This window comes from Chinchilla lanigera, unplaced genomic scaffold (genome assembly GCF_000276665.1).
Source record: "Chinchilla lanigera isolate Chin_1 unplaced genomic scaffold, ChiLan1.0 scaffold00057, whole genome shotgun sequence".
NCBI classification, from domain to species: domain Eukaryota; kingdom Metazoa; phylum Chordata; class Mammalia; order Rodentia; family Chinchillidae; genus Chinchilla; species Chinchilla lanigera.
Window position 1 is genome coordinate 1,828,039 of NW_004955458.1, and position 22,158 is coordinate 1,850,196.

The 22,158-nt window shown below is 51.3% G+C and overlaps 1 protein-coding gene and 1 long non-coding RNA gene across 2 annotated transcripts; one reads left to right on the forward strand and one right to left on the reverse strand.

Moving 5' to 3' along the window:
- The first annotated feature begins 6 nt into the window (after positions 1-6).
- Positions 7-19,641, forward strand: LOC106149974. Its single transcript, XR_001236474.1, has 6 exons — positions 7-104; positions 6,242-6,365; positions 9,563-9,762; positions 10,564-10,676; positions 18,531-18,690; positions 19,528-19,641. It is a non-coding gene; the product is annotated as an uncharacterized LOC106149974 (long non-coding RNA).
- Positions 13,661-20,202, reverse strand: LOC102009019 (glycosylation-dependent cell adhesion molecule 1-like). The gene is made up of 4 exons (XM_005397231.2): positions 19,986-20,202; positions 19,120-19,164; positions 17,952-18,185; positions 13,661-17,481 (listed from the first exon to the last, which is right to left on the reverse strand). The coding sequence occupies exons 1-4, from the start codon at positions 20,047-20,049 to the stop codon at positions 17,348-17,350; spliced, it is 477 nt and encodes a 158-aa protein (XP_005397288.1). The 5' UTR covers positions 20,050-20,202; the 3' UTR covers positions 13,661-17,347.
- Positions 20,203-22,158: the final 1,956 nt, after the last annotated feature.

A 22,158-nucleotide genomic window follows, 5' to 3' on the forward strand; every position in this document is an offset into this window, starting at 1 on the left:
CCCCGTCGTGGCTGCGCGGGGCCGCGGGGGTCACCGCCCCTCGGGCGGGCCAGCCGGAGGCGGCTGGGTCACGATGCCAGTCCACAGCCCGGGCGGATATCCAGGTATCCTCGGAGTTTTGGGAGGGAGTGGGTTAGGGCGCGGTTACCAAGAACTTCTCTAAGCCGGGGCAGGGATTAGGGGCTGGCAAAGTGGAGGGTCGCTGCGGAAGAGGAGGCAGCAGACGCAAGAGGAGAATTTCGTGTCTCACCTGACGGGGGTGGCCACGTAGAGGACCGATGGGAAGGAAATTTAGGCATGCAGCAAGAGAGATTATGGTCAGACTCGGAGAGGGACTTTCCCTTGAAAGGAAAACCTTGCAGCAGAGGAGAAAGCAGGAATGGGGGTGCGGGGCCTGGACACCCGTCCAGGGTTCGCTGGTGGGCAGGGAAGGGGAGCTGTGGCCTCAGGGTCTCCGGAGGGAAAGCTGTCCTCAAGTGCCAGGGAGTGGGTGGAGGGCTTGGGAGAAGGGACCATCTGGGTCTCGGCAGAAGGAATAATGGGGGTGGGGAATCAGTAATGCTTGTGAAATAGATTTCACTTTGAGCTTGCTAAATTTATGGGGACTCTAAAGTAGGCGAAAGGCTTACGGGGGAGAGCGCCGCCGGGGGGCGGAGAGGGAAGCTCCTTTGGTGGTGGGGTGGCTTGTTTACACTTGGGGCTGGTTTCTAGTTTCACTGCTGGCGGAAAAAGGAAAATGATCCGTTTTAGCTGAGGCATGGAATTAGACTATGCGAAGAACTTACTGGCTTGATGTAGGATCAAGATGTCAGTCAGCACAGCCAGCGAGGGTGATAGGATATTCACAGGAGCTGGTGTGCCTTGTGCTGGGGGCTGGGGATCCTGGGTAGAAGGGAGGGAGGTGCTGGGGCCCTGGGGCGGAGCAGGGCTGGTTACAGCTTTGGGGAAGGAGAGGCAAAGGAGCAGGGACAGGGCGTGCTGGGAGAGGGCCAGGGGCCAGGCCAGGAGGGCCCGTGCTTTTTAACTGTGCACCGGCCCCTGGCAGGTTCCTCATAGATTTACGCCTGGCTCTCCGTGCTGCTCACAATCATCTCCTCCAAGAGGTCGGCTTCAACTCTCCCTTGCCCACTATGTTACCTACTACCCTGGTCTGAGCTTCACAGGGTCCCTTCCCCTCTTACCTCCCAAAATAACCTCTCCTGCCTGCTGCCCGTGCCAGATCTCTTTACATAGGGCAGGCTCAGTTTTCTCAGGGCTTGGGCTGTGCTTATAGTGACCCAGTGGACCCTGAAGTCTGGCCTGGCCAGTAAGTCCCCCATCTGTGTTTTAACTGGTACGGGATTATGGCTGTTCGGGCTCTAGGAAGGCTTCCCTATACCCAGCCCACGCTTGGAGGGCCCCCAAACAGCTGGCTGGTTTCCCAGTCCCCTTCACTCCCAATGTGAACAGTGTAAGGAAAGGTGGGGGTGGGAGGCAGACCTCTCAGAGCCCAGGCTCTTGCTGCGTTCTACTCGTGATTCCCCCGCAAACACAGAGCAGGATCCAAAGCATCCTCTCAGCCAGCCTTTTCCCTAGCCTGTTCCAATGGGGCCTTGGGAACTGACCATGGACTATAGGATTCCCTCGTCTGTGTCTCTGGGGCCTCAAGGTCCTCTCCCTGTGCCTCAGTCCCATTTGCAGAATGGTCCCTGCCTCCTGGGGATCAGTGTCCTCTGAATAAGGGTAGCTGGCCCTTGATTGACAGCTGTTAATGTCTCGCCTCAGGGCAGGACTGCAGAACTGGGAGTCACCTCTGTAGGCTCTCGGGGGAAGATCCCCCTACCCCTGCTGGCTCACCCGCTTGCCGAGGTCTCTTTCATGTTCCCTTCTTTCCCTCAAACTTTGGTCTGGCCGTGAAAATCCCTCCCAAAGGCTCACCCCACCCTTCCTGTTACCTGCCCAAGGCCTGGATTCTCAGACTCCCTTGTCCTGAAAACTACGTTAGGAGAAGGACCAAGAGCGCCCAGGCTTGGAGAGATGGTCACTGAAAGGCTTCCTGGGAAGAGGGCTCATGGGAGCAGCCGGAGCTGGGTGGAGGTAGAGGAGGAGAGAACAAGGAGGGAGGGAAAAGGGACAGGGAAGAGAGGACCCTGGCACGTGGGTGAAGCAGTTGAGCAACAGGAAAGTGGAGTGTGGCTGAGTGTACGCTTCGTTTCAGGTGGGCTGGGTGCGTCTGTCTGTGAAGGTGTGGATGTGTCACTTTGACCTTTTATTTTATTTTATTTTATTTATTTATGTTTTCTTTTTGAGACAGGGTCTCACCATGCAGTTCAGGCTGGCCTGCAACTCACTTTGTAGCCCAAGTTGGCCTTAAACTCACAGCAATCCTCCTGCCTCAGCCTCCCAATTGCTGGGATTACAGGCGTGCACCACCATGCTTGGCTTCTGACCTTTATTTTTGCCCAGAGCTGAGTGAGTAACTGTGAGTGCCTGCTGGGCACGTGGGTGTACGCAGGCGTGTGTTGCTCACACACAGAGCTGGGAGGTGCAGGGTGTCTGCCGTATGCTCTGGGAAACCAGCTCGCATTTGTACATGGGGTGCGCTCAGCCCCAGCCCAGGCCGCACGGCAGCAGCTGTTCTGTGCATGCTTCTGGGCCCATGAATATTTAAGGTTACAGGGATGTGATGCAGTTACGTAACAGCACCCACTCTGCCCTGCTCTCTGGGCTGGCCTCTGGGTTAATGGGGCTGCTCTTAGTTGGGCGCTTTCTGCTCTTGCTTTCCAACCTCCTCACCCCCATCAGCCTCCTTGTGCTTTATTCATTAATCCTGATAACCCAGGCGGGTGGGTGGGCCTTGGTATATTGACTGCACTTCTTAAGGTGGGTGCAGAGAGGTGCTGCTGAAGTGGGCCACCTGGGTTGGGATTTGGGAGGCCAGGTTCAGTCCCTCCCTCTGCTACCAACTCCCTGGGTGACTGCGGGATCACCCCCACCCCGAGTCCCACACTGAGCTGTTTCCTCATTTCCGAAATGAACGGGACCGGGAGATCTGCAGGCTTCTTTCTCCTCTGATATTCTACTATGAGTTAAGGGTGTACCAGCTGCACAGCCAGGAAATCTCAGAATGAGGGTTAGAACCCAGGAGGAAGGAGCTTACTTCTCTCTCTGTATCTCTCTTGGCCTGGCCGCTATAGCAGAGGCAAGCTCCTCCTGCACAGCGCATGCATGGTGCTCGCACACTTTTGCACATGCAATTCTGACGAGGTAGGGCTAGAGGCTGCTTTTAAACCCCAAAGGAGCAATGACCCCTTCCAAGTGGTCCCCCAGGAAGCCATATGCTCATTCCAATGTGCTGCTGTTTCTCCGACATTTCTGGAAACTCTTTTGGAATCATCTCAAAACTTGCGGCATATGCTCTGAAAAATCCTCGCAGGGAATACAGCTTTGCATTTTGCTTCTTGCAAATGACACTCTTTAGGCACCAAGCCTGGGGACGAAGGAGGGTGGTCAGGCAGAGAGCAGGTCCTGACGTGAAAGAAGGTTCGTTTTCCTGCAGTGGAGCTGTGTGTCCCACAGGGCTCCCAGGCCGTTTGGAAAGGCGTCTCAGATAGAGAAATTGCAGGACTTTCTGTGAGCCCCAGAAGCTCCATCAAGAGAGATGCGTGGCCTCTCATGGTAAATCGAAAGACCAGTGGGTAAGGGCTGTTTGCCTGTGAGAAAGCCCGTCACTGCAATTCTGCCAGGCTTGAGTACAACCCCCTGCGGCTGGCACTCTTGGGAATGGGGCCATCGCTGCTGCTTCAAACTGAGCGGGTGCTAATTTCCAAAGGGCTTTGCTTCTTCACCAACCCCCAAACGACTGGTTTTTTGTTTCTGTTTTTGGTTTTTTGAGACAGGGTCTCATTATGCATTTTAGGCTGAACTTGGACTCACTATGTAGCCCAGGGTGACCTTGAATTCATGGCAATCCTCCTGCCTCAGCCTCCCAAGTGCTGGGATTACAGGTGTGTGCCACCACACCTGGCCAAACCACTGCTTTGAGGTAGAAGAGATTTAGAGATCAGCAAGCTCTCCTGAGGATGAACTGTGTCATTCCTTTCCCCAGAATGCCGGGTTTGGTGGCTATGGCAGGGCAGTGACGGGGCCTGAAGCAGGACATGGACCAGAAGACGTCTTGAAATTCGTTTGTACCCTCTGGTCACCAACAACTTAGAAGTTCCAATCCCTAAGTCGCCTCTAGCCAGCTCTCTCCGTTCCCAACCCTCTAACAGCTTGAATTTACTCTTTCAACAAATATTGGGTATTCCTACGTGCCAGGGTTTATGCTAAGTGCTGGGGATACAGTGGAACACACAACAGATACAATTTCTATCTACTGACAGCTTTCAGCCTAGCAGGAGCCAGGGGAGTGATGGGGTAGCCAAGTGATGATCAGCCAGGAGTATGGCAGAAGTGAAAGTACAGGATGTTATGGGGTAAGGGCAGCAGGGAGGAGGAAGGGGATCAGTGTGACCTGAGGCCTCTCAGACCTGCTGCTGCTCCTCTACCCCAGCTCCTCTGCAGGGTCTCTGCTACCTGGTAGCTCTGTGACCTTGGACACAGTTGTCTAATCTGTCTGTTTAACCTCACTGAGCCTCAATTTCCTCTGCCTTAAAACTGGCTTAACAATAGGCACCATCTCTATTATATATAGTGAGGAGTGGGATGAGGTAATGCCTCCAAAGTACTGAGCACCCTTAAACGCTTGCATATGCTGCTTCCTTTGGCTCTTAAAAAAGCAGGGCTGAAGCTGGGAATTTCACTGCATTCAGAATCTGAGAGGAAGGTGTCTGCAGGGGGCACCCCTGCCTCTGGTCAGCGGGCTTCTGCTCCTCCCACCCTGGTGGGATCAGCATTCTTGATGTCCAGCTGTGTCCTAGTCAGCAGGGGCCAACACCCTGCCCTGCTAATTAACACCCGCCCTGTTAATGATTAAATCTAATGACTTTGACTTGGGGGTGGAAGGATGGAAAATTCCCCAGCTACAGGACAGGGTAAGGGTAAGTTATCAGGAGCCAGAGGGGAAGGACCCCCTGGGTTCTGGACTTGTTGTTGTAGGTGGCCTGGGAGCAGATGCCAGGTTTTCTCCTGGGGCTGCTTGGCAGAGGAGTGTGGCTGGAGGAGGGGTCATTTGAAAGTAATAGCTCCACAGTCCTGGGCTTGGCAGGCTCACGGCCCCAGACCCGGCCAGCGCTCACATTCTGCTTGGCAGTGGTTGGCCATTGGCTGCTGCTATGGCCAGAGGGACAGGGCGGATTAGGGTGCGATGGTTTCCTGCTGTCCCAAAGTACCATGAACTTGGTGGCTTAAACAGTAGCGATTTATTTTCTCATAGTACTGGAGGCCAGAGGTCCAAAATCAAGGAAGCAGCAGGGTCTTCGGCTCTGGGCAAGAGTGCTTCTTTGCCTCTTCCGTGGCTTATGGCAGCGTGACGCGGTAACTTGGGATGGATCACACAACGTTCCTCCTCCCGTGCGTCTCTCAGGGCCCTCTCTTCTTCCTGGGGCAGCAGTCCTTGGATTTCGGGCCCACCCGACATCAAGGACAATTTCTTCTTGAGATCCTTAATTACATCAGTAAAGACCCTAGTTCTGTAGTCCGAGGTTCTGGGAGAACATGTACTTGTGGGGGACACTGTTCACCTCAGGATGGATAGTGATAGGGCCTGACGGGGCAGGGAGAGGGCACATGTCCCAGGATGCTCAGGGACTGCGCTAGAGCTGGCACAGGAGGCCCACGGCACCCAGTCTCTCCTGTCCCCAAGAGGGGGAGGAGATGGTCAGGACCTTTGAGTGCAGTTGAGCTGACTCTTAGGAGGCAGGTGTGGGGGACGCGATATTGGGGGTGAGGGGGCAGGGAGCAGCAGGGTTCCAGGTGGGAGGAGAGACCGCAGAGGGGCTCTGAAGGGCAACTCAGTCCCAGTGGAGGGTTTTTTTTTTTTTTTGTAACCTGTAACATGTATCACCACAACTTGCTATAATTGAAAATAAATTTGCATTCGATTACACAACCCAAGTACATTTTTATTTCATGACTTTTTTTTTTGTTTCTTACCGTCGTTTACACTTTACAGGGGTGGGTGGGCTGGCAAGGTAATTTTTTCTTTGCTCCTGGGTGGGAACCCAGGAAATCCTGCTTACGTTGCTCGTTACTCTCAGATAGGCATGGTCTCCATTCACAAATATAGGACTCAAGTCCTGAAATGGAGCCATTTCTCCAGCCTGCTAGGCCCTGCCTCGGAGGAACCTGCCTGCTTCAGGAAAGGAGTGCGAGGTGGTGTCCGTCTCTCTGTCAAGCTTTTCCTGCCTTCAGGCCTCTGCCCGCTCCCTCTGCTGTCCTCTCAGGTGAGCTTCAGGGAGTGTGTGCTGCAGGGTGGTGGGGGCGCTGCAGGGTGGTGGGGGCGCTGACCCCGACTGCAGCCGTATCTCAGGCTTGCGTCCATTCCTCGGTCCGTGCTCAGCCTCCTTCTCTACCATCTGACCGACTCTGGCCGTGCTCTCTGTGACCGTTCTCTCAGAGGGTCTTGGCTCTTCAGAGCTCCTTTGCCAGCCCCGTTTGGCTGTGTCCCCTCGTTCTAGGAGCTTGAGACTCCTCTTTAGCTGACCCTCGAGGTTCCTACTGGACAGGGCCCAAGTTGGACCCAGGAGTGCACCTCTCTCCCTCTCCTGGGGGCCCACACACCTTTCTGTCCTGCAGGCTGACGCTGGGTGTGCAGGGTGTCTGCCAAGCTGCCCAGGTGGCAGGTCCTCAGTTCAGTCCTCTCCCCTTCTGAACTTCAGTTAGCATCCAGACTCCAGAGCACTCTGCTCCCTGTGCTAGGGCCTGATGCCCAGCCCTTGGGGTAATCTCTCCTGTGAAGTCTGCTAACAGGGTAGGCCCCTCTTTCCTTCCCTTTTTCTATCCATTCCCTTCTCACAAAATCCACCTCCCCTCTGTACTACGACCTCTTTTCATGTCTTTGATTTGGCTGAAGGAGGTCAGAAACTAGTGTTTGCCCACCTGTAATCCCAGCCCTTGGGAGGCTGAGGCAGGAGGATCACTGCAAATTCGAGTCCAGCTTGAGCTCATAGTGAGTTCAAAGTCAGCCTGAACTACAATGGCAAGGCTCTGTCTCAAAAAATCAGGAAAGAAAGAAAGAAAGAAAGAAAGAGAGAAATTAGTTCTTATAAACTTCCTTTGAACTTTTTTATATGATTGGGTGCCTCACTTTTTTTTGTGTGTCTTCTTTGAGACAGGATCTTGCTATGCAGTTCAAGCTGGCCTTGAGCTCACTTCGTAGCCCAGGCTGGTCTCAAACTTGCAACGATACTCCTGCCTCAGCTTCCTGAGTGCTGGGATTACAGGTGTGTGCCATCACACCTGGCCATCTATTGTGTCTTGATACTTACTTGAAATTTAAATTTCTTTTTATAAGTGCAACAAGGGTGGTTACAACTGTGCCAGCGGAGATGGGTGTCAGGCTTTAAGTCTATGCCAGCAACTTCTCTTGGATGGAGAGGACACAAAGGAGAGAGCCCAGAAGTACAATGGCCACCAGAGGGCGGCAGACCCTGCTTCAAGCCCTGTTTTCTTTCTTGGACTCATTAGTGCTGAACTGTTTTATTCAATCTCCAGATTCAGTCTCCATTCAAGGCCAGATGCCCCCAAAGTGCTGGGGACTCAGCTCTCCTGATACTCAGCAGGTTCCCTGAAAGTTGACACTGCTTCCTGGATTTCTGCACTGTTCTTCCAGTTGAAGTATCAAAAAGGAATCAATCTGCTTTGTACCCTGCCACCTAAAAGCACCTCCACTGTAGTGGGTGTAGAGGTGAAAGTACACTCTCACCAGAGAAGCCTGTTTGGGGAGGGAGAGCCCAGAACACTGAGCTGAGGAACCCCAACTGCTTGTGCAGAGGCAGAAATCAGGGCTTTGGGAGCACGGGGGAAAGAGCAGCTGGAGGGAACCAGGAAGGCTCTGCAGAGGAGGGCAAGTTAGAGTTAGGCTTCCTTCTTTCCTCCCTTTCCCCCTTCCCCCCACCCTCCCTCCCACCCTCCCTCCCTCCCTTCTTCTCTCCTTTCTTTCTTTCTTTTTTTTTAAGGATGAGTAGGACGTTGGGGAGAGGGATGTGAGAATAAGAGGAAGACAGACTGACGCATTCCTGGGGGGTGGGGGAGGTGAAATATAACAGAGACGGAGGGAGGGCAGCACCAGGTGTTGTTGGGGCTGTGATTGGGGGCTGAGGGGTTCTGGGAGAAAATGGGGGGTGGGGAGATGACAGTTTAAGTTTCTCAGAGAAGAAAAGCAGGAGTATTTGATGTTGTTTAGTGGGTGGAGAAGACACAGCTGAGGGGGCATGACACCCTGTGGTGCTTGGCGTAGCAGAGGGAAGAGGGCGTGGGCTTTGGATGGAGTCAGACAGGCCCCTGGGACAAGCCCTGGTCTTCTAGTACCCCGGTGGCTCGGTGGTTGCTTTATTTCTCTGAGTTTATTTCCTTATCTGTGGAATGGGAACCACAATTTTTTGTTGTTGTTGTTGTTACCGGGGGTCGAACTCACGACCTTGCGCTTGCCAGGCAGGCGCTGTGCCGCTGAGCTAAACCCCCAGCCGGGGAACCACAATTTCTATACCCTGGTAATACCTCAGGTATTGGCTGAGATCATGTATATAAAATTCTCAGCGCAGTTCTTAGTAAGAGCTTGTCAAGTGGTCACATCTATTATTGGAATGGTAATTGTCTTCGAAGATTTCAAAGGCTGTCACATGGGAGGGAGAACTTACCTGTGCTGCCGCACCAGGCTGAGCTAGGGACGCAAGTTTGGGGAGGGAGATTCAGGCTGGCTGGGAGCGTGCAGGCTCCAGCAGGGTCACCAGAGGCAGAGAGACCAAGGTACCAAGAGAGCTCTGTTGCTACAAGTGGCAGAGCAGAGGCGTCAGGGGGTGCTTTCTCTCTCGGTGCTTTGGATCCTGGTGTCCTGCAATTGTGCAGCGGGGCCTGTGGGTCAAAGGCTCTGGGAGCCCACTTAAAAGAGAAGGAGCCCTGGAGGGCAAGGGAGGAGGAGCCAGCTGTGGAAAGATCCGTGCTTTGCTAGTCTAGGCCTGAGCTGTCCTGTCTCCTCACCTTAGGGGAGGGGCTGTTCCCTCCTGCCACCATATTCTGGAGGAAATTTGGGGGTGATGTGGGACTGTGTGCTGGGATAAGACCCTGCCCCCAGACCTGTGAGAGGTAGGAATCAAGCCCCCCTCCCTGTGCACGCGGTGAGAAGCCTTCCTGAGACGTGTCAGGCTTCCTCATTCATGACACTGTGCCGGGTTCTTGGGGAAGGCAGCCTCCTCATCTCCACAGCAGTCCTGCAGAGGCTGGAGGAGAGAACGGGATTCTGAGGAAGAAGGCTTCTCAGCCCTTCCCAGGATCCTTTTCTTCCCAGCTCCTCCGGGAGAGGGAGGCTCTTATCTGCTGCCTTTCCTGGTGCCCGGGTTCACCTTGCGTCCTTCCCCACAGGCCGTGAGTGCCCGAGTCTCCCTTTCTAGCTTCCCTCTGTTCCTTGTTTGCTGTTTTTTAGGAAATGAGCTGCTGACGTCATCACCCGTGCATTCATTTATTCAGTTCACCCGTGAATTCAGATTTATCCATAGAACTCCAGTTCTTTGCCCAATACTTACAGTTCAAGCATCTGGAAAGGAAACAGTGAAAAATAATGTTCAATAAGTTTCCCAGTTCCATGGAGCACACAGTTTTGTGAGGTCAGAATTACATATGCAAGTAAGTAAGCGTATAAGCAAGTTCGGGGCCTGTAAGTACCGTGAGAGGCACGTAAGGGTGCGGTGACAGAAGGAAGTGGGGGCGGGTAGATGGGGGCGGGCTGAACAGGGAAGGTAGCGAAGCTCTCTCTAGAAGACAGCATGAGACCTGCACAGTGATAGGGAGGCAGCTGTGTGAACAGCAGAAGGCACAGAAGGACAAAAGCCTTGAGCTGGGAAAGATGTGCTGCGTCTGAGCACCAGGGAGGAAGGTGGCATGGCCGCAGCGTATTGGGCAGGAGACCGCACTGAGATGGGGCTGGGGGCGTACAGGAGCCAGCCGTGCGTGGTAGAAGTTTGGGTTTTATCTGATGTGCAAGTGGACCCTGAAAGGAAAAGTCCAAACAACATCCTCCCATGGGTTCTGACCCTTCTCCACGTTCTCCCAGCCTTGTAACAGTACCAGCGCCTCTCGTTAACTGGCCTGGCCTGCGTCCTGTTTATAGAACAGAGCATTCCAGGGCAGGAGGCCCTTGGCTTCAGTAGCATAATGACCCTTGTGCAAGTAGGAGTCGGACTACTGGCCGCGGACTGAGATAGATGATCTGATCCAAGAATAGTTACTTTCCAGCTTCCTCACTCTCTGCTACCCCGGTTACCCTGTGTAAACTCCTCCCGCTGTAAGAGGGTTGCTGCTCCGGCACTTGGGAGCCAGCAGCCCCTCTCACCTCTTTACCTTAAATAAAACCCGGCCTTGCTGCAAGTCTCTCTCTCTCTCTCTCTCTCTCTCTCTCTCTCTCTCTCTCTGTTTCATTTCTTCCAGGCACCACCTAAGGGTTTTAGCTGGCAGACAGGCTGTCATGATCTGAAAGATCACTTGTCCGCGTGCCGAGTGAAGGATGGATCGGGACAGGAAGAGTGGAACCAGAGCAGTCGGTCAGGAAGCCGTTAAATCCGGGTGATAAGCAATGGTGGCTGGACCACTGTGGTGGCCAGGGAGAGGGGAGAGAGGGTGGAGCCGGGGTGTATGTTGGAGACAGTCTGTAGCCTTGTTGATGTATTGGGGGTGGGGAAAGAGAAATCGAGATAAACTAGGTTTTTGGCTTGGGAAGTGGTGTCCATGGGGATGATAGTCAATAAGCTAGGATGAGGAGGTGGACACGGATATTCAGGTACCAGTTTGGGTGCAGTTAGCAAGGTCATAATACCATGGAAGAAAATGAGTGAACGTTAAGCAGGAGTAACACGCTGGCTCCACAATACTCAGAAAGAACCTCCTGTCTCCTTACTCTTTCTTTTTAACTAGGTGCCTGCTAGTTACCGGCTTAAGATGGCTATTCCGGCTGCCACCTCTTTATCTCTTTCCAGTCAGTGGGAAGGATTTAGAAAGGAGAAAGAAAGGACGTCCATGTTCCTTTTCTGTCAGGAGCAGCAGTCATAACTTTCCCAAATATTTGCTCATACCATACTGGCCAACTCCTAGCCACATGGCCCTGGAAACTGAGACACGCACTCATTAGCTTGTGGAGAAAATGGCAGGGTCAGTGAATTGGAAATCACGATTAGGTCAAAGTTCTGTTGCAACCGGGCTCCCAGAGAAATGGAGATGAGAGGACAGAGGGTTGTAGACAGATGGTGGGGGCGTTGAGTTTGGGGTTTTGGAGGCTATGTGTGCGCAGTGTCATCTGAAATACAAAGGTCAAGGCTGAGAAGCCAGAGCGAATGTGAGAGGTCATCTGCGTGAATTTTTTTTGTTTGTTTGTTTTTCTCCGGTAGCGGGAACCGAACTCACGACCTTGAGCTTGCCAGGCAAGCGCTTTGCTGCTGAGCTAAATCCCCAGCCCCTATCTGTGTGAATGTTGAACCTCCTCAGGAGTGACAACGGGCAAGGGGGAGGGGAAGACTGGGCACCGAGGCCATTAGTAGATGAGAGAGAGGGGCTGCGAGGAGGGGCAGCCTGTCCTGAGCTTCAGAAGAGGGGAACTTTTGGAGGAAAGACAAGATGGGAACAAGGAGGATACTTCCTCCCCCTTTTGGATCTGAGATAAGTAGTGGTTGAAGGAATAAGCCGCTTTCACTTGAGAGGGCTGCAGACGCTGTGGAATCTCAGGGCGTCTTAAAATGTTATATAAGATTAAGTGATGGAACACTCAGCAAGGCATTGGGGCTATCAAGGATTTTCTGACAACAGCTCAGCAGAAGGAGCCACGAAGGGTTTGAGGCGGAGAGACGGGGCAGGGGTTTGGGCAGGACCAGGGGTGGCAGGGCTAAGCGGCTGTGGGGGTGAACAGTACAGATCCCTGGGGGCTTCGGCTTGGTCCTGGTGATGACTGAGATCAACCCAAGAGGTGTAACAGCAGGGACTGGGGAGCTCACATCCACGTAAGAGGGATCACGGCAAAGTGTAGATCTCAGTGCCTGCTTGGTTTGAGGGTTTGGGGCAACTGATTTCTGTGGTTTAAGGTGGTGGCAATCTCATGGGAGCAGGAGATGGGTGGGAGCAGGATAATTAATGGCTCTGCATCAAAAGTATCTGTGTCCTAATCACCAGAATTTGTGGGTGTGTCAGCTTGCGCTGGTGGTGGGAATTAAGGTTGCAGAGAGAGTTGAGGGTGCTAATCAGCTGGCCTGAAGACAGGCAGGTTATTCTAGATCAGTGATGGCAAACCTTTTAGAGACAAACGCCCAAGCTGCAGCCCCAAACCTACTTATTTATGGCACAATGTCAACACTGCAATGAAACCCAAATAGTGAGGTTTTAGTTTAGAAAAAACAACTCATATATTAACATACTTTGTCTTAAAAGAAAAACAACATGCATACCATAGTTTACCACCACTGTCCCGGGTGACCCAGAAGTTTCCTTAAATCTAGAAGGAGGCAGAAGAGAGAACCGGATTGATGGCTGAGAAGGCCATGGCTGGAGGCTGCTGGCTTTGAATATGGCGGGAAGGGGCTGTGTGCCAAAGCATGCAGGCAGCCTCTTGACCTCTTGTACCTGGAAAGGGCCAGGAAGCATATTCTCCCAGAGGGCCTCCAGAAAGGAATGTGGCCCTGCCGACCTCTGTGATTTTAACCCAGTGAGACCCACTGGGGCGCCTGGGCTACAGAACTGAAGGTAATAAATTTGTGTTGTTTTAAGCTAGTCTGTGGTAATTTGTAGTTAGAAAACGAATGCAAGATGAAAAGCTGTCCTCTGCTGGTGACTGCTCCCTCCTGCAGGGTGAGATGCTATAACAGCTGGTGAAGTGGAACACTTATTAGTCAGGTGATGTTTCACAAGGAGGTGGTGCTAATGTGTTAACAAGCGTGTTCCTGAGTGGCTTTGTCCCTAGCTGTCCCACCCTCTCTCACGAGAGCACAAGACTGCACAGGACTTCCCTCCCCTGCCTCTCTTCTGGGATATCTGCAGTTTCCTCCCTTGCTTGGTAGCTTAGGCAGGAGGAGGGCATGGGCCTGCTTTTGGCTTTCTCCAGCCCAGGTTTGGAGATAGCATTCGGGAGGTTGTCTGGCTCTTTCTTGTCTGGCCTTTCATGAAACAGATGCTTTGTTTCCTCTTTGTGCCTATTCTCTGGGAACCTGGTCCGTTGGCTGGTCTCAGTGGGCTGGACGGATGGCATGCTGGTAGGTCTCCCTGGAACCTGATGATGAACTTGAAGACTAGCCTTGGGGGACTCTGTATGATGGATTTTTTTTTTTTTTTTTGGTACAGGGAATTGAACTCATGACCTCACACTTGCCAGGCAGGCGCTGTGCCACTGAGCTATATCCCAGGCTATAAGATGGATGTTAACAGGCAAAGGCCTGAAGACAACTCTGACCTGTAGCTAAGTGCAGCTGAAGCTGAAAATTACCCCAATTGCATGTGAGTTTAGAGCACCAGACTGTGAAATGTTGGCTTCAGATTATACATGCTAATCTGTAGCTGGCAACTCTAGGTCGGCTTTCCCAGGTCCTAGCTGCCTATTTTGTTTTGAACTTCACGCAGGGTCACAGCAGGGATCATGGAGGGATTTAAGGTATGGTCTGATCACGGGCCCCTGGAATTATTTCCTACAGCTCAGGCTTGAGATAGTATTAAAAGAAAGAGGAAATGTTTCTATGCCCAAATACCAGGGCAGAGAAGACTATTAGTATGCCAGGAAGGAATGGGACCCTCGCTATCTAACAATGATGCGAAATAGGAGGAGGCCGGTAGAGGGAGCCAGGACCCACCGCAGACAGTCCCTTGCAAGGTACGAGGGAAGCCAGTTTTAGTGGCAAAGCTGTGAGCACAGTGAGGGAAGTTTCAGAGGGACACAGTTAATCTTTTTAAGGGAGGGTATTTCCCGGGGAAACATTCCCAGGAAACATGCTACACAGTGACTGAGAAGATGAAACACACCGTAGGGGAAGTTCATGTACGAAAGACATAGATGTAGGCACAGCTGAGTTAAACTGGGACTAATGGGAGCAGTAATTTAAATCTCTAAATATCACAAGGTAACAGAAGAGACAGCATGCACGCCCCACCCTCCAATGGTTAATGCCCAAAGCAGCCTGTTCCTTGGAGACTTTTACTGCTTGAGGCTTAAGTGCCTGTGCTGGGAACTCTGCAGAGCTGACATGGCTGTGAGAGCACCTTGGCCAGGTGGGGGTCAAGGCTTTCTCTTCTCTCAGATGCCACGGGGTTTCTGTGTGAAACGTTGCCGGCAGGAGCGAGGCGACTCCTGCTGAGCTCCAGGGCCCCTGCCCATCTTTTGGAATTGAGGAGAAGACGGTCACGGGGATGCGGTGCCATTGCCTTTTCTGGTCAGCTTGCTCAGCAAGACACAGCCCTGGCCCCTGTGCTGCTGTGAGCTGCCTGCTGCTGCTGCTGCTGCCCCTTAGGAAGAGCGTGGGCAGAGGAGCTGAGGCTTGCAAGCAGCAGCGGAAGACGGCTGGAGACCTTCCTGGAGGCATGCATACCTGAGATGACGGCCGAATATCTGTCCTCCGTGACACGAGGACATGTGACTGGAGCCTTCCCCATCCCTCTCACTAAAACAAAACAAAACAAAACAAAACAAAACAAAACAAAACAAAACAAAACTAAACAAACCCCTCAAAACACACACAGAAGCATGCACTAGGCACTAGGGCATGGAATTGTCTGGGACCCGATAACATGCTTGCATTTCTGAGTTTTGTTTGTGTGGAGCTGGTGCCGCGGTGTTCCACGTCTCCCAAGTTACCCTGATGTTAAAAAAGATGGACCCCTGAAATATTTGGGGGTGCATTAAGCCAATCTTGAAGATACTAGGGGGAACACACCCCTTTCGGGGGGAGAAGACTTTTGAGCTTCCGTCTCCTTGCATTTGAATTGAAAAGTGGATTTCACTGTTGTTCTCTTGTTATTTTTGAAATTAGGAAGGGGTTTCTGTTCAAATTCAGGGCTGCTTTTGGTTGCTGGTGTTGAAGTGATATTTTATAATTTCATGTAGTGCTCCCTCAGGTGAGCTGCTGTACTGAGCAATGTGACCCAGCTGCTCGGATAGAGGAAGCAGTTTAGAGCGCCGTTTGGAGTGGAATTGTGTCCTCCTTTGATCCAGTTCAAAGGTGTTGGGGGCCAAGAGTCACCTGGCCACCCCGCAGATTTCAGGAGGACCCAAAGACGAGCGATGACAGCCATTCATCTGGAAGTGGGGGTAACGGCTTTCTGTTTTTGAGAGCTTAAATGAGTCAGTAGGTGTGAAGCATTGGAAGTGGGGCCTGTCACATAACGGGAGTGTATAAATCAGCGGGTCATGCGGTCACATACCCAGTTACAGACAGCAAAGTGGGAGACTGCTGTGATGCCTTGCTGGGCTTCTCTGTCCCACTCCTCCTGCCTCACCTGTGGCCCACTTCTTAAGCCCAAAACATTGAGAAAAGGGAAAGCTACTCTGTGTTGGGGACTGTCCTTTCTGCATGTCCCTGCCTGACAAAGGAGCAGGCTGGCGGGAGTACTTTCCAGCCTACCTTTCCATTCCTTCCTGACGCCTCCCCGGGGAGAGGAGATAATCTTAGGACCTCGAGCCTGGCAATGGCTTCTCCAGCTCTGTCTCTGTTCATTCAGTGAGTCAGAGGGGGGCAGAGTGGGGAGACTGGGGAAAGCCCCATTAGCCCGAGGTCTCCTGTCCAGTTGTAATAGGAAGCCCTGCATTTTGAATTTACTGGTACATGTGTCTAGCCATTGTTAAGGTGGGTCCTTTGATCCCCGTTGGTCAACAAGCCTTGTGCTATTTTCTGTATTAGTTGGAATGGAGTGAGGGTCAGAAGGCTGTCTAGTCTAGGATGTCTTAATCTCCAAGACATTTCAATTTCTCTAATCTATTTCTCTTGAGAAACTTCCTCTCCAATTTCTTTCTGAACTCCATCATGTCTGTTACATTGGCCAGAATTTTTTCCCCATGTCTCAAGCTATAGCTTAGAGAGAGACTCAGTGGAATTTTCCATCTTGTTTGGGAGATAGTTTTGGTGGAGCTGCGCATCCCTATACTGGGGAGGGGGAAGCATAAGCAAGGGACAGTGGGCAGTTGGTCTCTTTTTATGCCAGGAGAAAGCAAAAGAGGAAAGCAGATATTTTATCTGTCTCCAGTCTTGCACACAGCTCGCCCAGATTTCCCTGGGTCAGGGCAGTGCTGGCCTTGCATTGTGGTGGTGGGTCGGTTGCTCTGTTGGTCTCCTGAGCACCTTTTTCTTGTGTCCTGGGGGTAGGACCCTAGAGATTAGTGATCGCTTTATTCCCATCATTCTACCCGCCCTTTAATGGGCAGCCTTCCCTGCATTTGAAAAACAGAAAGAGACTTTCATCCTCCCATTTTCTTCTTTATCCATCGAGTTCCACACGCCTGGATGGTGAAAGCTGCCCTGGGCTGCGGGGGATTAGCACATACGGGGTAACGGGTCTGGCATGTGGTAAGCACTTAGTGGATATCAGCTGAGTGGCAAATGGAAGCCACGTACCCTGCGTGGTCTTGGAAGATGAGGGTGTAGGGGTGTAGAGAAAGAGGTTTAGAGAGAAGACAAGATGCTCCAGTATGTGACCCTGGAAGTATGCAATGCACAGCCCCAAAATGTACTAGGAGAATCAGCAAAGTGTAGTGTGCTGGAAAGCCAGTGAGGAGAAGATTCTAGAAGAGCTAGCTGTGTTCAGCTCTACAGAGGCAGTGCAGAGATTCAGGACTGAGAAGCAGCCACAGGGCTTGTTGTTGCCTGTGGATTTTGGGACAGCAGGAGCAGCAGGCTGGTGGGTGGGAAAAGCAGACTGCAGAGGGTGAGGAGGGACTGTGTCGCGTTGAGGAGGCGGAGGGGGGTGAGGAGGGTCCGGTCTTTGCAAAGGATGTCTTGGGATGAGGAAATAAACAGGCCTGTGAGCTGAAGAGCAGGACCGTTTAAACTTAAAGTGTTAGAGGAGCTAAAGAAGAGTCCTAGCAGAGTAGGGGTGTCTTGCCTCCTTTATCGGGCCCACAAAGCCTCCATAGATCTGGGTTTGGATTGCAGCTCTTTAATGCACAAATTTGAGAGGTGGTGGTTGGGATGGACAGAGGTAGGTAGGCACCTCCCGGGGCCCAGTTTGGGATTTAGGGCCTCTTGTCATTAGGGTGTTAGGGATTAAGCTTTTCAAATTGTCCGTGAATTGTCGTGAGTGTCATGATTTCGTCCAGATTCTTCTGGATTTTGTCCAGATTCTTCTCGATTTTATGGCTGAGCTTGGCCATTTTTCTCTCGGAGGTGGTTGCTGGGGAATTTTGGGAGAGAAATATCAAGTTAGGGCTGGTTCCCTCATCTCCCTGGGCTCCAGTGACAGCCTTCCACAGAGCTGGCAGTGGGTTGTTTGACTTCATTTATGTTGAATCTCTCTCTCTGTCTCTGTCTCATACTGGGGATTGAGCCAAAGCCACGGCCCTGAGCTACTAGCCCCAGTCTTTTTAAAATTTTTCTTTCTATTTATTTTTGGTTTATTTTGACACAGAGTCTTGCTAAATTTCCCAGTCTGGACTCTAATTTACAATCCTCCTACCTCAGGCTCCCAGAGTCCTTGAATTACAGTTGTGAGTCACCGTGCCAGGCTTTATTTCCATTTAATTCTTGTTCCCCTACAGCATCTTTCCTCCTCCTAACCCCAGCAACTTCCACCCAAAGTAGCTTTACCCCTGCCTTTTTCTTCTTAATATCCCCTCAGCTGCTTCCCTCCTCCCTGGCTCTTACCAGCTCTGGGAGTGAGTTCGGTGGTCTCTTCTGACTGAAGAATGGCGTTTCCGAAACTCTCTTCTTGGAGGATGGGGCGAGGATGCACGGAATCTTGACTGTTTTGCCCGATGGGTTTTATCTCCACATTCTCTTCAGCAATCATCTTTTCTCTGGAGATGAAAGACTCCTTAGAAAGGTCCTCATTGGAGGCGTGGTCCTTCCTGGGCTGTTGGGGAGGAACGAACTGGGTAGCTGTGACCAGAGAGATGGAAGAGACGAGGGGCAGAGAAAGTGTCAGGTGAGAAGCAGTCAGCCAGTGCTGTATCATGGGTCTTTGCCTAGTTAACATACAAGTAGGATTGAGGTCCATCTCCAGACTCTAAATCTGTGAGGACCCTATAGACGCATACTTGATTTTGAGTACCACTGATTGGGAATTCTGCTTCCCCCCAGCGAATCCAGTCACTCAGTCAAAAGAGATGAATTTTGCAAATCCCAGTTCCATTGTCTGGTTCACAGGAAAAGAACTCAATGATATTAATCCTTTTCCTCAGAATTCTAGGATTATTTGCACTTTTTTTCTCTGTTTTCTCCCAGGTAAATTAAGGGAAGCTAGCCTGAGATGAAACCACATCTACAGATCGTCTATGAATAATCTACAGATAATCTACAAAGTAGAATCCAGAAACGTTCATGGTTTTGGGGCTGTGGTGTTGGGGCCTGGAAGCAATGAGCTCCTCAGTGTCTTTGCCTCGGGGTGAGCTGAAACTCTTTATCTGCTGGCACTTGGCGGGAGGGACGGTCCCCCAATGACCACCCAGCATGAGTGCTGTTCAAATGGTTCCTGGTCCCTGAATCTTGGCTAGTTAGTGCAGCAGGAAGCGTTAAGGCCAAGGAGGCCAAGGAGGCCTGTCTTTGCTCTGCTTCTTCTCCAGGTAGTGAATTCATCATTTACTGGACAATCTTTTAGTTCCACTGACTTTTTTTTTTTTCTTGAGTTCTTTTTGAGACAAGGTCTCTCTCTGTGTAGTCCAGGTTGGCCTTGAACTCACCATGTAGCCAAGACTGGTCTTGGACTCACTGCGATCCTCTTGACTCAGGCTTCCAAATGCTGGGATTGCAGGCATGCACCATCACACCTAGTTTATCACTCATTTATTCTAAAGGACGCTAGCATGATACTTACTAGCAACTGTGTGCTGAGTCTTTACAAGGATTTTATCTTCTGGCTCTGAAACAGAAGAGGTTGAAGTATCTAGAGATCATTTCTCTGTAACCACCTGACCCTTCCCAGCCCCAGCAGTCTCAATCCCCCTTATTATTATTTTTTTTTTGAAAGGTGGCAGAGTTTATTAGAGGAAGGAAAAGTGAAGCATGAGGGAGAAATTGGCTCTGTGGAGCAAGCTTGGGCTAAGTAACAGAGGAAAAAGCAAGATAAAAGTACACCCTGAAGGATACAGGGCAGGCTATCCTGAGGAAAGCTATGATGGCTTCCCCCTTACTCTTGCCTCTGTTTTTGGCAGCATTTTGAACACACTATGAATTTATTTGGTACATTTTATTGCTTTATTTTATTTCTTTTTCTTTCTGTTAGGCTGGAATCTCAGTGATGACTGAGGTCTTTGTCTATTCTGTTAGTGTATCCCAAACCCCTAGAAGTGTGTCTGCCATGAAGTAAGTGCTCACTAAATAGCTGGTGCATGTGTGTGTGATTTTGCCCTCACTATGCAGAGGGAGGCAGGGTTGGTCCAGAGAAGTGTAGTGGCTCTAATTGTGTTGCCCAGCATGGAGAAGTATGATCTAATGGGAACTTCTGTTGACTCTAGTCTGCCCTGATTTGGGTCTAGTTTGGGCCCTCTAGTCCCAGCCTTAGGCTTTCTGGGCTGTAGGATTTCTGGGCTCCAGTATCCTTGCTCCCTGCCTCTATCCCTCAGTCATCCAAGCTGTGGACTTTTCATTGTCCATCTCCTACTCCTCTGCATAGCACATTATAAGGTTAACAAAGGACCTTGACCTCTGGGGGGTGGGGAGAGGGCAGGAGGCCACACTCACCGTGAAGGATGGAGAGAGAGGTGGAGGCCAGGCTGGCCAGCAGCAGGAGAGCGAAGACTTCCATGGCAGAGCAGGAGCAGGATCAGTTTTCCTGGGGAGGCTATTTAGAGCTGCTGAGCAGGCAGCCTGGCAGGGGCTTTATTTATTTTGGGGTAGGGATGGGCTTCGGGGAAAACTGGTTCAGGATTGGACCTGGGAACACCAGGTTTCCCTTCCAGAGTCCCCCAGTATGAACGCATTCGATTTTGGGAACTGGAGTTTCTGGGAAGCTAGTTAACGGGAAAGTAAGGCCCCCAGCCTTCTCCCTAGCCTGGGGCCGGCCCCAGGCTCTGTCCCTGTAGGGCTTTAGATTAACTTCCTGGTGTGAGTGACCTTCCTTTGTGGTGCTCACTACTGAGATACTTTTACTTTTATACATGTGGTGATTTACTTAATATCTTTTACCCCCAGAAGAGCCAAATTTCCGTGACGGCTGGTATTATATCTTATGATTGTTTTTCTAGCACCTCAAAAGTAGCTGGCACATAGTAGGTGCTCAGAAAATATTAGTTGGTGGATGAATCAAGGAAGGGCCACACAAAACTCCCCAACGGAACAGGAATGAAGGAATGAGGTGGTGACAGGAGGCTGACAAACTGTCCTCTGTTTGTTCACATGAGATATAACTCATCATGGTCACAGAGATTGTTCATTGAACAAAGAAACTCATATTCGCACAAGTGAGGTGATCGTAGAGTCACATATCTGGGTGCATTAGAACCACGTCAGTCTAACTCCTCATCCGGGACCTAGGAGGCAAGTGGAGGCGTGGGCTGCCTAAGGAGGCATGTGGAGAGCAGGTGGGGGCTGTGTCTAGGACTTGGATCCTGGGCCTCAGCCTGGGAACTGAACTAGTTGATCTTCTCTGTCCTCCTCCAGCTGGAGGTTTTGATGATCTCAATGAAACATCTGCTTCTCGATTGTCTCTAGGCAGGAGAGGGCTGCCACAACCCGAGACTGAGCCTCCTGCCTTTTGCAGCAAACATGCTTGCCAGGCATATGGGGTCCCACGGAGGGGAAGGTCTGGCCTGTAGAGCAGAGAGAACACTGTTGTGTCCCAGCTGGCATGGGTCCTCCCCCTCCGGGAGAGGAGAGCCCCAGGGTGCTGGCAGCTGTGCTCCGGTTACTCCACACCGCTCTCCTCAGGCAAGATGGTGAAGTGAAAGAAGTTTGTCTTGGGCTGCCTCCCACCTCTCCTTCCTCCAAATTTCCCCCTCTCAACATCCGTCTCCCTACCTGTAGCCCAGGGGGCTGGGGCACAAGACAAGGACAGATGAGAACATTCACAGTGAATCCGCTGGGAAGATTTCAGCTCTGCAGGCTGATTTCCTAAGCCACTGTCATTTTGAGGCCACCGTCCCCTCTAGGCTGGGCTAGCGTAGTAGTTTTTCACTCCTCTTATGGCTTCCAGGCTGTCGCTTCCTCAGTCCGTCCACACTAACGCTGGCGGTGTCTCCCAGAGCTCTGCTAACTCTGTACTTGCAAGTCTTTACCCACAAGATGAAGTCCAGACTTCTCAGCCCTCCCCATTGTGCGCGTCCTCGCTTACCGCTGTGAGTTGCTTGCTACTTCCTGAGCTTCGCAGCATTCCTTCTTCAGGGTGCTCTTTCCCCTCCATCTGCCCGCGATGTTCCTGTAGTGACTGGATCAAACCTCGCCTTGGAGTAACCCAGTCTCCTTACCAGCCTGCCTCGTTTGGGGAGCCGTCTCACCTCTGTAGTCCCACAGTTCTTGTTCGTATCTTCATCTTTCCATTATTCCCTTCCTTTGCTATTTATCGAGGACCTGCCATTTGCAAGTTTTAGAGATATAATGGTGAACAAAGTTGCTGGTCCCTGGCCTTGTGGCCTGTGACTGTCTAACGCCTATGGCAATAACTACTGTTGTAGTTATTGAAGTCCGTTGGTCGTACTTGTCAGTTACCATTTTGAGGACAGAGTTGTAGTTTGTTTATTTTTGAATCCCAATTTATTTAACACAGATCTTTACACTTTCCGAGTATTCCAGTCTGGTTTTTGGGAATTAGTCAATTTGTTCAAATCTGGCCCCTGGGAATATGTTTGTCCAGTGAAGTGTCTCTTTCGTATGTGTGTGTGTGACTTCTGAGAGGCATTCTTCAAAAAATAAATATTTT